The 14,900-nt window shown below is 39.9% G+C and overlaps 1 protein-coding gene across 1 annotated transcript in view; it reads left to right on the top strand.

Annotated features, from left to right (window-relative positions):
* FAT4 (FAT atypical cadherin 4) overlaps positions 1 to 14,900 on the top strand; it is a 139,536-nt gene that overhangs the window by 63,167 nt on the left and 61,469 nt on the right. Inside the window, exons 2-4 of the mRNA XM_054392322.1 lie at positions 5,789 to 5,920; positions 10,636 to 10,897; positions 13,513 to 13,863. Coding sequence (XP_054248297.1) covers positions 5,789 to 5,920; positions 10,636 to 10,897; positions 13,513 to 13,863 — 745 coding nt within the window. The remainder of the gene's footprint in view (positions 1 to 5,788; positions 5,921 to 10,635; positions 10,898 to 13,512; positions 13,864 to 14,900) is intronic.

Consider the following 14,900-nt stretch of genomic DNA (forward strand, 5'->3'; position numbering starts at 1 on the left):
GGCTCTGAGCAACCTGATCTAGTTGAAGATGTTTCTGTTGACTGCAGGCTGTAGGACTATGTGACCTTTAAAGGCCCCTTCCAACTCAAATGTTTTATGCTTTTTCTAGTAGTGTCAGTTAAATCAGTGAGATATTGAAAGCATTCTGATCTTCCAGCATTTCTCCCCTAGATTAAAATTACCTGGGAATCCACTATATAGAATTTTAATGATTATGTTTCCCTGAATGTTCCTTTAATGGAGAAAAAGAAACATTTTGACAAAAATACTGCTAATCAGCAGTAATTCCTGCTTCTGTGAGGCGAAAAGGAAATGTTACTAATAATTGCTGCTCTTGATGTGCTCAAACTGTTGTCCCGTGCTGGGTCGATACTTGATCTGCATTGGGGTGGAGCAGGCAGACTTGTAGCCCAGGACAGCTTTCAAATAATCTCTTTTTATACTAAGGTACTTGAGCCCAGCCATCAAAACCAAGTTTAGTGTTCTGGTCTGCTGTAGAGAGATCCCAAGTGTGTAAGGTCTAAGTGCATGGCTGACACATCCATTTAATGCCTAAGCACTTGTCACTCTCGCTTAAAATTAGGGATTTAGCCTGCAGTCAATAGAAGGATTTGGATTATATTTGCTACACTGAATTTTTTTCAAAGGTATAACCCCAAAACTCAAAGATCAAGTGACAGCTGCTGCCTCTGGACATTCAAACATGTCTTTTTTTTTTTTTTTTTTTTTTTTTTTTTTTCCCAGGCAGTGTCTTTTTCGAGCTTGTTGGTTTGGGGTTTTTATTTGACATTTTCTCCCTGGATGCAATCTTCCTACCGTTAATGGTGGGATTCTTAACAACTTTTTCAATTTAACAGGTTTGCTGGCCTGCAGCACAATAGACTAATGTGTTTTTTATTGTACCAGCATGCACTGAGATTGTTTCCCTCCTGAAAAGTGGGATATTTAGATACCTCGTTCAGCCTCTGTCTAAGCAAAAGCTATTGCCTTGTCCCTAGACGTTTTCTTTATAAATGGGCTTTCCATCTTGTAGAAATTGTAAATATGCATGATCTGCAGTTCAGGTTTTCCACCTCCCTGAGCTATGCTATTATTGGTTGTTCAAACAGTTTTAAAATGTGTTTATTTTTCACCCCCACGCTTAACTGTTTCCAAGTATTTTAGTTAGAGTAAGGTGGGAAACTGATTCAGGGTTTCTTGTCATTATTAAAAACATTCTTTTGGAGATTTTTCTGAGACTATGCAGGGGATTTTTTGTTTTTCTTTTTTTAAACAAGGATTTTTCTTCTTTTCTTTCTTGAAATTAAGTTTTGCTTTCTTGTACTCTGATACTTAACCTTCATCTTCAGTTTGGAGGAAGCATGCATGCACTGGTCCTGCAAAGACTTAGTATAATCATAACTTCACAAATGTGAGCAGCTAATATGATTACTCACATAAGTAAAAAAGGAATTTACACATATCTGTCTTGTTTTAGGGTTAGAGGAGCATTGTTTGCTGGATGAACAAAAGAGATGAAGTGATGGAGGCAGGAGAAAAATGGCTAGTGTTGGCTGGATTCTTCAGTTAGTGAAATGGATGTGATAAATTTGTAGTTGAGTTTTCCTTTCATCATGATGAATGATATTATTTAGAGTACTTACTAAGGGATGGGGAATAGAATCCTTTTGTTCTGTTTAAAATTGATATGCACTGCCACGGTCTCTGGCAAGGAAGAATAAACTCCTTTAATTTTTTTAGTGTGAAGGATCATATAATGGTTTAAAGCATAAAGGAAAAAGTCTTCAGGGCAATGTGTGCCAGTGCTGCCTGTAGATTGTTAGATGGTATCTCTTGAGAGAGGCAGTGAACATCACGGCAGCAAGCAAAGGGAAGAAGAATGACTCAACAACGTAGAAATTGAAAGAAAAGCTGTTGCCTTTCTACTCTGTTTGATCTTTAATCAAATAGCTGTAGCATTTGCAGGAGTATTGAACATGGGAGACATCTGGGAGTTCCTTTCTTCTGAGATGGTGTTCTATCTATAGATCTCTGATCGAGCACGTAACAGGGACAGGGTGGCTGCAAGCAAGAACGGCTGCACGCGTTTTGGGACCCCCGCTGCTGCCACATGAGCTCATTCTGCTTTCCTGTGGCACCTTTTTTTCCCCCCCCTCTCGTTTTCATTTGATAGATGGAAGAACTTTAGCAAAGTAGTCTGTCTATAAACCCTCCTCACCTTGAAGTAAAAGAAAAATAAATGTTAATAAGTGTAATAAAGCAGAGGAGTAGGTTCTGGCCAAATGAGTCCATAGGTTTATGGAAGGTGTTACGATCATATAGAATTTGGCACGTTGCCTTCCAGTGCAATGTTTTATTTTACATACCTTTTGTAGCTCATAAACCCAGTAAATTTGATCACTAAAATAATTTCTTGTTCCAGAATGAAACTCTCATGTTAAGCTTTTCATGTTGGGCATGGAATTTGTCTAGCCTGTTCAGTAATAATTGTCTGGGTACTAGTGGTTTTGAAGTGGATTGGTTCTTTTGTGCTGTGAAGTTGAACTTCATCTTTTAGCAACCGTTTCTTAATTCAACATAAATATTCATTCAATAAATATAAGAATAGATTATTCAAACACAAAGTCATATTCATTTTGATTAGGGAAAAAAATCTTTTTTTCTCTTGGCTTCCATCATAATTGAGTTCCTTCTTGCCACTGAGAATTAGTTGCTTTTAGAACTATATACAAAGTATGAAGCTATGGAAGATTTTACATTGCAGCGTCGTTCTTTGTGAAGAGTCCCTTTTATACAGGCTTCTCATTAATGCCATCAGTTATTTCAAAGATGGTATTTTATACTTTCCTCAAAGTAAAGACAACATTTTGAAACAACAGTGAGCTTCCAAGTGAGTTCTTGTGTTCAGGTTCATGCCCTAAATGCTTAAATAGCAACTGTGTGCTTTATGAAATGAGGTGCTTCTATGTTTCTTTATATCTGTTAGGACCTGAGGGGTTTGTCTGAATGCAGAAAAGGATTCTTATTTTTTCTTACATCTACATTTAAAGTAAATTGAGGCAAAACTGTTTGAAGCAAGTGCTGCCTCAATCTCTTCTGAGGAGAAAAAACACAGGAGACTAATTTGAGCAGCAAATAATAACCTTAACAAGATCAAAGTAATTAATACTTCCTCTGCTTTGAAAATGTCTGTGGCAGTAAGCTGCAGCAATCAGGTTGTCACAGATGAGGATGGGTTGACCATCTGTAATAATGGCCAGGGCATGGCATTAGTGTGAGAATGTCACTAAGCCTGAAGAATGAGAGATGGGATTCAAACTTGGGGAAATTTGTGCTGTTGTTTGACTCGCTGCTTTTACAAGTCCTTGTGGTTCGTTGTGTGCAGGTTGAGACTGGATGTTAGGAACAAATTCTTTACCATGAGGGTGGTAGAACACTGCAACAGGTTGCCCAGGGAGGTAGCTGAGGCCCTATCCCTGAAGATAATTCAAGGTCAGGCTCAACAAGGCTCTGAGCACCCTGATCTAGTGGAATATGCCTCTGCTGACTGGAGTGGGACTGTATTAGATGACTTTCAGAGGTCCCTTCCAAGCCAAACCATTGTATGATTCTATGAATTGAACATAAAACAAACACACAAAAAAATTCACCCAGGATTAGTTTGTGTAGAAATTGATATGTAAAATTATTCTGTTTATTTCACAAGGCATAGTAAATACGCAACACATTTCTCTGCAGAATACATATGAGGGTAAGGTTTAATTTTTCAATGGTTTTGTTTATTTGCTTTTCCTGATACACTAAACCTGTGAGGGAAAAGCATTATTCTACAATTTGTACAAATGTAGTGTAATTTTGTGTAGATTCACAAACACATACACAAAAGCTTTCTGATTCTTAGAAAGGTCTCTGATTCTTTTCATTTCCACTTGAACAAATGAAATTGTGATCTCTTTCTAAAAATTTCAGTCCCTTATTTGAGAATTTCTTAGTTTTCCACCATTTAAAGCATGTCTTTGGTATAGAACACAGTGGCTTTGTTTAGTTGTGAGCTGATTTTTCAGGATAAATTTACTTCCTCTATTCTTCTTCTTTTTTCAGTTCTCTGAAACGTGACTTCATAATTAATTGATTCTGTCCCCAACCCTTAGCCATCTGGATTCTTGGATTCTGATTATTTTACATTATGCAAGCTGTAGGCAATGCACAGCTTCTAACCCAAACCCCCAGAAGCTGTCATATATTTTTCATACGATTTTTACAAAGGGCAGTCTCTCATGAAAAAGGTTTCTGGTGGTGAAATGTCACCTACAGCTGAAACATTAGCTGTCCATGACATGTATAGTATGAATAAATAAATTGTAGAGCTGTGCAGCTGCTTTACCTTGAAACCATATCTGGGGAACTGCTATACTTTGAGCAACAGGGCATATATAGTTTGCTGTGCCAGTTCAGGGGGCAAAAATCCTTCATGTGTCATTTTTACTGCAGCTCTGCCATTTTTGTGTTTAATTATCACCCAGATGCAGCAATCACCAAGAAAACCAACCTGGGCTGGTCTATTCCCTGATAGTTTATATCAAGTTTGTTTGTGATGGTCTGGTCAGAACTTCTTCTGCTTATGTTATCAGAGATTTAAATATGATGATAAAACCTCCTGTTTTAATCTGTCTCAAACTTTTTTTAAAGTACCATTTCTGCATGATAAAAGGAATTAAATATGGTATAAATAAGTAATGGCCTTCTATGAAAGGCCAGGTAGGGCCTCTAGGACCAGTACTTTGTCTGTGCTTCCTGCAAATATATCTTTAATATTAATGTATTATTTGCTCTATTTTTAAAGACACTGCAGTGCTTTTCAATGTTGTGGAAAAGTTCTGGCAGTCTGAGAGTAACAGTAACCTACTGTGGGTGTAAATACAGAACACAAACTGAAACAAAAAAAATTAAAAGAAAAAAAAGTTCACTTTCTGGAGGTGACTGAGAATGGCTTAGTTGCCCAGGTGGAAAGTGTCTCCCTGTGTGGCTTATATACCAGAGACCAATGGTGATGCCTGGAGCAGGAGGGCAGCAATCTTGCTTATGAAAAACTAGGAGTAAAGAACACAAAGCAGCCTTTTGGGCACTGTCACTGCTACTTGAAAAATCATACAAACATTACATCTGAAAAGGGCATTTGTTTAGGTGTGCAAAGGCAAGGAAACTAGATGCTAGTGGGTGCTTCTAAAGTAACATTTATGTTTGCAATTAGGGGAGAGCTGTAAGAGAGCAAAACTCAGATTTTTTTTTTTTTTTTTTTTAATCTAAAGTGCAAGGGTGTTTTTTCCTCTCTCTGAACAGAGAGTTGCCAATATATAAACATTTCAGAGAGAATTTTACACCACCTCATCTTTATGTCAGGCAGCGTTTAATGGTTGAATGATCTCCTGCCCCAGGACTTGGCAGCTATCCTCCAGAGGCTGACTTTGAGGATTACAGTGACAGTCCATCAGTGGATCTTTTCCAATATAAACTAGACTAGGACCATTTAAAATCAGTTGCTATCAACAAGTCAAATTAACTTTATTTATGTTAGAGGCTTTCCTCTGAGTATTTTATAACAACGTGGAATTTTAATATCCGGAGGGGCTTCGCCTGTTGTTGGTGTGACTTGGGAATGTTCTAATTCATGTGATTAAGAACAATTTACCTGATTTCTTTAAGAGCTGGGTGATTTGTAACATTCAGGTCCAATCAGTGTCTAACTTGTAGTGCTCACAAAACTTTTCCTGAATCTTGCTTTATCCAGGTGGAAATAACACTTCAGGATATCAATGACAACCCACCAGTATTCCCCACAGATATGCTGGATCTGACAGTAGAGGAGAATATAGGAGATGGATCTAAAATATTGCAGCTGACAGCCATGGATGCTGATGAGGTAGGAGCATGGGTTTATATCTGAATATCTGTACTAAAAATGCTGGTTTGGAAATGTGTGATTATACCTCTTCCCTTCATGACAGCTTTGCATTGGGAGTGATGGTGGTCACTGTCTGGCCTGCTCCCAAACCTGTGCTCGGTATCACGGAGTTATGCAGAGGCAAACATACACAGGCAAGGGAGACAAACATTCTCTTGCTTGAAGACTGGTTGCATGCAATTTTTTCTTAAGGAAGAAATTCTTTACAATGAGGGTGGTGAAACACTGTCCCAGGTTGCCCAGAGAGGTGGTAGGTGTCCCATCCCTGGAAACATTCCAGATCAGGTTGTTTTGGCCTGTGAGCAAACTCCCAAATTAAAGATGTCTCTGCTCATTGTAGTGAGGTTGAACTAAATGATTGGAGTCTAAAGATCTCTCCCAACCCAAAACATTCTGTAATTTTTCTGGTAATGACTTAATGCTTTCCTCACATCTCTTAATCAGTGATTCCACTAATGGCCAAAAATACCCCACATTTTGCTGTTAGGTGGTCTTGTTATCAGTCTCATCATACACCATAGCTGATGAATTGGAGGTGCTGGACTACCCAGCTTATGAGACAGATTTGCTGATATTCAGTTTAAGACCACAGCTTGAGATCCAACCTAACTTTGAAGCAGAGATGTTTCAGTTCAGCCCAATTTCCAGGTGTGTAATAAAATTCATGTGAGATGAGTCTTGGAGAACAAGAAAACTTTTGGTAATGCCTACTTTCCCTTTGACTAGAACTATTTAATATCAATGTTATCCTTTCCCACAAAACTTTTTTTTACTTCACCCAAAAGGGAGGAAAAGAAATAATGATAAAATATGTGTTCTGTAGATCAAGCTGTTTGCAAAATAGTTTTACCCACTTGGATTCATTACTGTGAGAATACTGCAACTAAGGAGCTATTAAAATATTAACAAAAGCCTTTGAGCAGCTGATAAGCAGTTGGCCAGTCAGTTTAGGGAGGGATATTGCAGTCTTGTTATATCCATCAGGCAAATATATCATTTGATACAATAATTTCTTCTGGAAAGTAAGTTATGAAAATTTTAATCATACTGCTTCATTCACTTGAATTGATTCTTTCCATTGGGGAAAAGCCTAAAAAGTCACCATGAGCATGGAAAGAAGTTTGTGTTGTCATTAAAATATAGGGTTACACTTGACAACAACGAGAAATTCTTGCATTCAAATAATAAGGTAATTCAATCTTCTCCAGAGAATTTTCTTGCTGGCCTTTTTTGTGTTAGCTTGGTTAGTCGTCCTGTGATTGCTAATTGATGTACTTAATCTTACTGCTACAGAGGGAACCACTGGAAAAGCCCCCAGGAGTGGTATGCATGTGATTATGAACATTTTGTTCTTTCCTTTATTTTCTGGTAGCAGCCTGATGTAGAGAAAAGAAAAAAACTAAATAAATTTGGGAAGTTGCATATCTGTAACAAAAATTCTGTTTGTCTTCAAATTAAGAAGTGTTCAACTACCACTCTCTGCCCTGATGTGGCAAACAGAAGTCTAAGATTTTTGCAATATATTATGTTTTAGCCTCTTTTTGACCATTGCTAGATTGCACCTAATATGTTATCCATTCTGAAACACTCCATCCAGTGGGAACTGATTTGTTACCCTAGGCAGAAATCAGGCAATCTTTTTGTAAGAAAAGATGATTACAATTTCCCTACCAGAACATTTGGAACTCAAGCTCTTTACAGAGTCCAAAGTTTCGTAGCAATGTGCAGTTTAGGGCCAAGATACTTACCTTTTGGGGTTTTTTTCTCTCTTTGAAGTGGAGGGCACAGTGAACTCTCCTTGTTTTTCATGTGATATTCCTGCAACATACTGCTTTTTCATTTCTTTTTTTGTACATGCAGCTCACTAAAACAGCATACTGCCTTTGCTATGTGCATAGATTTCAGGATCAAAGTTTCAGCTTCAAAGGGTGACAGAACCCTTAAAACTGCTGGCTGAGTGGTATACAAAACCCTTGCAATGAGAAAGAACATTTTTACCTAGATCAGGTGGCTTAGTGCCCCATCCAACCTGACCTGGAACGTTTCCAGGGATGGGGCTTCTAGCACCTCTCTGAGCAATCCTTTTAACTAGTCCAAATCTCACTTCTTTTAGTTCAAAACCATCACCTCTTTCCCTGTCAAAACAAGCCCTGCTGAAAAGATTGTCCTCATCTTTCTTATTGTCAATCTTTCTTATTGTCATCCTTTAAGTACTGAAAGGCTGCGATAAGGTCTCCCAAGGACCTCCTGAGAAAAGATGGACAAGACATTCTCTAGATGTCTAGGCTTTAACAATTACAACAGTTTCTAGTACTTTGCAGCTTTTTTAAGTCAAGGGTGATGGGAAATTTCTGTGCAGCCTTTTAAAAGGTTTTGTAAATAGATAGTGAATTTACAAACCAACCTTACAAACAAAGTAGGTTTTGTTTTGCTTTCACTTAATTCATGTAAGCTTCCTACTTTGATTAAACTAGTATCTGCAGTTTTCTCTGTGCTCTATTAGGAGGAGGCTGGCTAGTCAAACAAGCAAAGAAGAATGCGGTCAACTTTGAAATCTTAGATTCTCATCAAATGTTTTTTTGCTAAGCAGGACAATTGGAGGAAAAGGGGTGAGGTCCCCAAGGTACACCTGAGCACACAGCTGCTGTGCACACCAACGCACTGCATGCAACTCGGCAGTGCTGGGCACCTGCAGAAGGTTGTTTTCTTTCTAAATTTCATTTCATCAGCTAGTTCACCCCAACTCTTTGAAACAACACCCCAGAGGGAAAGTTTGGCATGAGGCACTCTCATAACTTCAGGCAACTAGCACTTGTCTCTCATCCTGCACGTTTGAGCAGGTGTTTATCTCTGTTAATTTGCTTTTTTAAGTAAAGACTGTTTGAAACAGCTGTAGAATTTATTTCTCCCTGATCTCTTTGATCTGTTATTCACCACAAAGACTACAGTAAATATCTGCTCATCCACCAAAATACATTGCCAGGAGCAATTGTCGCGCAGGGTATAGGTAGCTACGTGTATCAGGCAGTGGAGGTTACCAAACCTTCCGTGCTCTTAAGTCTGTCATGCAAAAAGAAGGATGTGACCCAGAGTCTTGACTCTTTTTCTGTTTTCCCTTAAAGACCAAAGTCAGTGTGCTAAAAAGCAAAATGACTGAGCACAGGAGGAAACCTTAGCATTCCTCAGAGCTAAGCTCTGTAAGGTGGGTGGATTCTTTTGTTAGTATTCAATGGCAGAGACTGGATGCAGGTGGCATTTCCCAGTGCTTGTGACATGGCAGGGCTGAGGCAAAATCACTGTGTCAGTATATTTTGAATAGAAATTTCCATATTTTTGTTGTAAGTTTTAATTTCAATCTTTAAGGAAAAAAAAACATTTTTTTTCCATGTAACATTACTGTTATTTTCCTTTTATCCAAAATGCTCCAAGTCAATGTGAATTTGATTGTGTTTTTTTTTTCCAAGGACAAATAAGACATTCTATTTGACCTAAAAACAAATACTTTTGACTTCCAGCACAACCCAAGAGATCAGTGCTGTGATTTTAATGACACATGACTTGTCCCTTGGGGGTTATTTATTTACAGGGATAAATGTATTTCCATGCAGAAACTGGTCTTTGAGGGGCTGCTGCAAGCAAGGCTCCAAGGAGTTTTGCCTGACCAGGAGCTGCAGCTCTTCCCATGTGTGCTGGCCAGTGGAGCTGCTGCATGGCATGGCTGCCCCTTGTCCTCCCTCCTGGCATTTCTCTCACTTCTCCTCCTTCCATCCCACCTCCAGAGCAAGAAAGGCAGAGCTGATCCCACTGGCAGGAATTTAATTGAACCTTTGAGTACAAAACAAGAAGAATAAACACTGATCTCTTTGAAGAGGGAAGCTGCCCAAGGCCTTGAATGCCTTCAGGGAGGAAGCATTCAGAACCTCCCTGGGCAACCTGTTTCAGTGTCTCACCACCTTTAGTGTAAAGAACTTCTTCCTAACATCCATTCTGAATCTACCCTCCTCAAGCTTCAGTCCATTCCCTCTCATCCTATCACAGCAAACCCTTGTAAAAAGTCCCTTCCCAGCTTTCCTGTGGGCCCCTTTCAGGTACTGGAAGGTCAGTATAAGGTCTCCACTCTAAGCCTTCTTCTCTCCAGGCTGAACAGCTCCAACTCTTGTGGCCTATCCCCACAGGGGAGGTTCTCCACCCCTCTGATCATCTTTGTGACCCTCCTCTGTTCCCACTCCAGCAGTTCCATGTCCCTCTTATGCTGGGGGCACCAGAACTGGATGCAGTACTTCAGGTGGGGTCTCGAGAGCAGAGCAGAGAGGGAGAAGCACCTCCCTCATCCTGCTGGTCACACTTCTGGCTTGTAATTAAAACAGGTATCTGCTGGTTTGTAATTACAACAGGTATCACAGCTGTATGGTAGTGACTGGAAGTGATCTTTTTGATGAAGAATGGAGCACAAGTTGTCTAGATAATCTCTCATCATTTCACATCTCATGAATAACAGCTGTCTGTGTGTGGGTCTTTAGTGGGGGACTGGGCAGGAAGGCTGTTTATTAGAGGAAACCATTCTGAAAACCATTCGCCAAGTGCAGTTACTGGAATGATTCCTGCCTTACTGAAAATTGTGATGTGGTTTTCCTGGCAAATAAGTTGATTTGACCACTTCTGTTTTCGCTTAGGGAGCCAATGCCCTCGTCACATACACTATTATCAGCGGTGCAGATGATAGCTTCCACATTGACCCCGAGTCAGGAGACCTGATAGCCACCAAGCGCCTGGACCGGGAGCGCCGCTCCAAGTACTCCTTGCTGGTTCGTGCCGACGATGGCCTGCAGTCCTCAGACATGAGAATAAACATCACTGTCAGTGATGTTAATGACCATATTCCCAAATTCTCCAAGCCAGTGTATTCCTTTGACATCCCAGAAGATGCCACTCCAGGTAAATAGGAAATAGCTTTAAAATTAAATGATTTTTTTAAAAAAATTTTGTCAATCCACAGAGACTTGAGGCTGGAGAGGGGGTGGGAGGGTTGGGCAGGGGAAGCAGATCTGTCTGGCTTGGCCAGGAAACAGAAGATGCTGAAGGCATCTGTGGGATGGAGTGGAGAAATGCCTCACTGTGCTGTGAAAGTCTGCTTGCTAGGAAATCTGTGTCACTAGTGAAGCCAAATTTCTTTTCAATGGGGAACAGAGAAACAGTTGCCAATCCAGTAAGTCCTAAATGGCGAATAGAAAATTTGCCTGTATCCCAGTGGAAGCCTCTGAGTGCAACTACTTAAAAACAGTAAAGAGGGAAGCAGGAGCAGAAAAACATTACAGGATACAAGGAGTATAACCTGTCATGAAGATGTAATGGTGGTGCTGGTATTGATTTAGTAAGCCATCTTCAGTGACTTAGAGCACTTAATTCATCAAGTGTAGGATCACAAAATGGGTGACCACTGAGCAGTCAGTAATACACTGATTCCTTAATATTTCCTACATGGGCTCAGTTACTAACCCTAACATCATAGTTCTTTGATCTTGTCTTTGACTCCTGTTTTTGTCAGGGGTTTTTGTAGAAAACCTAACCTTTATATAATTAATTATCTTTCCTAAATACAACCACTGACCTCTTAAGTTGTTGTTTTCTTCTTTTAGAGCTTGTTTCAAATGCAAGAGTCTTTTGATGTTTGAAAGTTAGGTTGTAAACTAGAAAATACTTAGACCACAAAAAATATTTTCAAAAACTGTACTATATTATATGTCTTCAGATGAGAAATGAGTATTACTGGCAATAAAAAATTTCCAGTATTTTATACAGACTCCTGGTCTAAAACCAGTATCTACCCATATTAGTAACCAAAGCTTCTTAGAAGCTTGCCCTAAAACATGAATAAGCGAAGGAGGTGCAAATGACATCCTGATAGCTTTCAAGCTTTCATTAGGACTTTGACTTAGAGGTGTGGGAGGCTTAGTTTGGTAATATACTCCCATGCCTCCCACATTTGCACTGTCCACAGCCTCAGTCCCAAAACTCAGTAATGTTTTGAGTTAAAAGGATTACAGTGCAATCAGCTGTGCATCCGTGATCTGATCTGGAAGTAATTGAGATATCTGTGTAGCACAGGGTGGTTTGGTTGCTGATCCCCAGCTATGCTCTTCTCCCTTGTCGCTTAGAATCCAGATGCCCCATCTGTTTAAGCAAAAATAACACTTGAATATTCCTGGACACTTTTCAGATTCATCTGGGTGTTGGGCCATCATACCTAGACCATGCTTTTCCCAAGGTTGGACTAGATGATCCCTGAGGTCCCTTCCAACCTGGTATTCTCTGATTCTGTGATTGAAATGTTGAATGTAATTCTCTCTTTAATTATTGATGGGATGTGCATTTGTTCTGTGTTCCCAGCTCAGCAGTGATGGATGCTGAAGGGAGAAACAGGCTGGTTTAGTATTTGACGTGCTGCAGTTTCTCCTGTTCCTTTCTCCAGTGGTCCCAGAGCATCTGGCAGGCTCATCCAGAGGGGAAGTGCTGTCCGATTTCCCCTTTGGGGCTCCATCCTCTATCCCACTTAGTTGTGCCCTTACAGTCTGGCAGCTGCGTCTGGGAATTGTACCTTCTCTGGGCCTCAGCTCTGCTGAGCTGCTCTGACCTCACTGTGCTGCGTGCTCACTGGAGGACTGACAATCCCATCCAGCTTCAGGACAGCCCTCTTCACCAACTAACATGTGGTCAGAAAGCATGAGGCACTGAAATGGATGTAAAAGATACCAGCATCTTCAGCTGGGTTAAAAGAAGCTGTAGCACTATTTTTCATTCTGATGATAAGCAGTTGCTCAAAAACAGTTAACTGTGCTGTAACATGTGTAATTCATCTTGCTCCATGGAGAAGGAATGAAAGGATTAATTTCCTTGGAAAAGAGCTGATCTTGATTGTAATTGGTGCTTGAAATACTAAAAAGTGACACTTAATTTCCAAACCTTAGCAAGATAGGTCAGTCCTGTGAGCGCAGCTATGCAGAAATGAAAACAATGGCACAAATTCACAAGGAGTTGAATTTCAGCAAACAGTGTGGAATGGACCCCTCTAAGGTTTCTACTTTTCTAACCGCAGTTACCCTGTGAAGGCACTTTTTCAAAAAAGCAGAGCTGGGATATTTGGTATGCACTGACATTTCACTTTCTGCATTTAGAAAAAAAGATCTAGAAGGTTGCAGAACTTGTATTTGTCTGCAGGGAGGAGAGGGTCCGTTGAGTTGTAGAAAGAAAATACCTACCAGGAGAAGAGGTATTTTTGCCCCAGTTGTTATCTAACCTGGACATCTTCCTGTTTAAAGATAAAAACAAACATTCCTGGCCTTTTCATGAGGTGTTTTTTTAAGTAACCCTTTAAAGTAAACATCATGCTGAATACTGTTCCTTGCAGCTTTGAAAAACCTTTCATAGTGGTAAGTCATGCAGTAGTGAAGCTTGAATTTCTAGTGGAGGATGCCTCTTGATGATGAGCTGGCTCTGACCCCACCGGTCAGCTGCCTTTTGGGACTGACTGATTTTGCTGTTGTGATGTGCAGGTTCTTTAGTGGCAGCCATCCTAGCCACTGATGATGACTCTGGTATCAATGGAGAAATCACATACAGTGTAAGTGAAGATGATGAAGAGGGTATCTTCTTCCTGAACCCTGTCACTGGAGTCTTCAACCTGACTCGCGCGCTGGACTACGAGGCACAGCAGTATTACATTCTTACCGTCCGTGCGGAGGATGGAGGAGGCCAATTTACCACCATCAGAGTGTACTTCAATATATTGGACATCAATGATAACCCACCAGTGTTCAGCATGACCTCATACAGCACGTCTTTGATGGAGAACCTGTCTCCAGGATCTGCTATCCTCAACTTCAGTGTTACTGATGCAGATGATGGTAGGACTTGCCTCATGTTCCTTATTCATAGAATGGTTTGGGTTGGAAGGAACCTTAAAGATCATCTAATTTCAAACTCCCTGCCATGGGCAGGGACACCTCCCACTAGCCCAGGTTATCTCTGATAATAAATACATGTTACACATTAGCAACACATTAGCAACATATTACAAGACCTAGTAGAAAGGGTGAATTAGGGCTCTCCTTAGAATGCCATCATAAGCTTATATGCCCCACATCCTGTGTAAACAGAAGTTATTTTTCTCATATTTCACATGAGGTTTGAGCAGCTGGCTTATTCTTTTTTTCTTTTCTTTTTTGTTTCATTTATGATAAATTAAAAAGACAGTCAAATACTGCTTTTAACTGCTGCAGCAGAAATGAGGCACAGAGTTGTATTTTACCTAGAGTGCGTTACAGCAGTTCAACACCATGATTTCTCCCCTGGTGCTTAGGTTACATGTTTAAATTAGACCCAAGTGTTCATTCAGCTTGCTTTTTTTTTTTTTTTATTAAAGTTTGTAATATATTCTAAGTCAGGTTCTGGCAATATGAGGTGTCATCTCCAAACATCTTAAATGTACTGTAATTTTCAAGTGTACCGTGAAGAGGATTGTGATCTACAGGGTATTGATAGTGGAGGTTAAAAAACTGATGAAGAGAAATCATGGGAAAATTTCTCATTAAAATAAGCTTTAATCTTGGGATTATTATGGCATCTAGAAGGTGTTAATGTGCTGGAGTGTAAAAGATACAATCTTTATAGCTTGCTTAACCGTTTTGCCATACGGTTTATGTCCAAGCAAGAATAATTGTAGAATATGGCTCTAAAATACATAAAAATCATTCCCTGGCATACCACATTTTCTGAAGTGTCTACAGACATTAGTCAGTGTGACTTCTAACAAAGTTCTTTGTAACATTTGTAGTGAGCTTACAGGTGAAGGTTATTTTTGTGACGTGTTAAGCAACCTTGTCTCCTCTCAACTTGACACTGCCTCAGCAAAGCTCATGGAAGTGTCTTGCACTGAAATGTG

The sequence above is a fragment of the Indicator indicator genome, chromosome 25 (genome assembly GCF_027791375.1).
Source record: "Indicator indicator isolate 239-I01 chromosome 25, UM_Iind_1.1, whole genome shotgun sequence".
NCBI lineage: Eukaryota > Metazoa > Chordata > Aves > Piciformes > Indicatoridae > Indicator > Indicator indicator.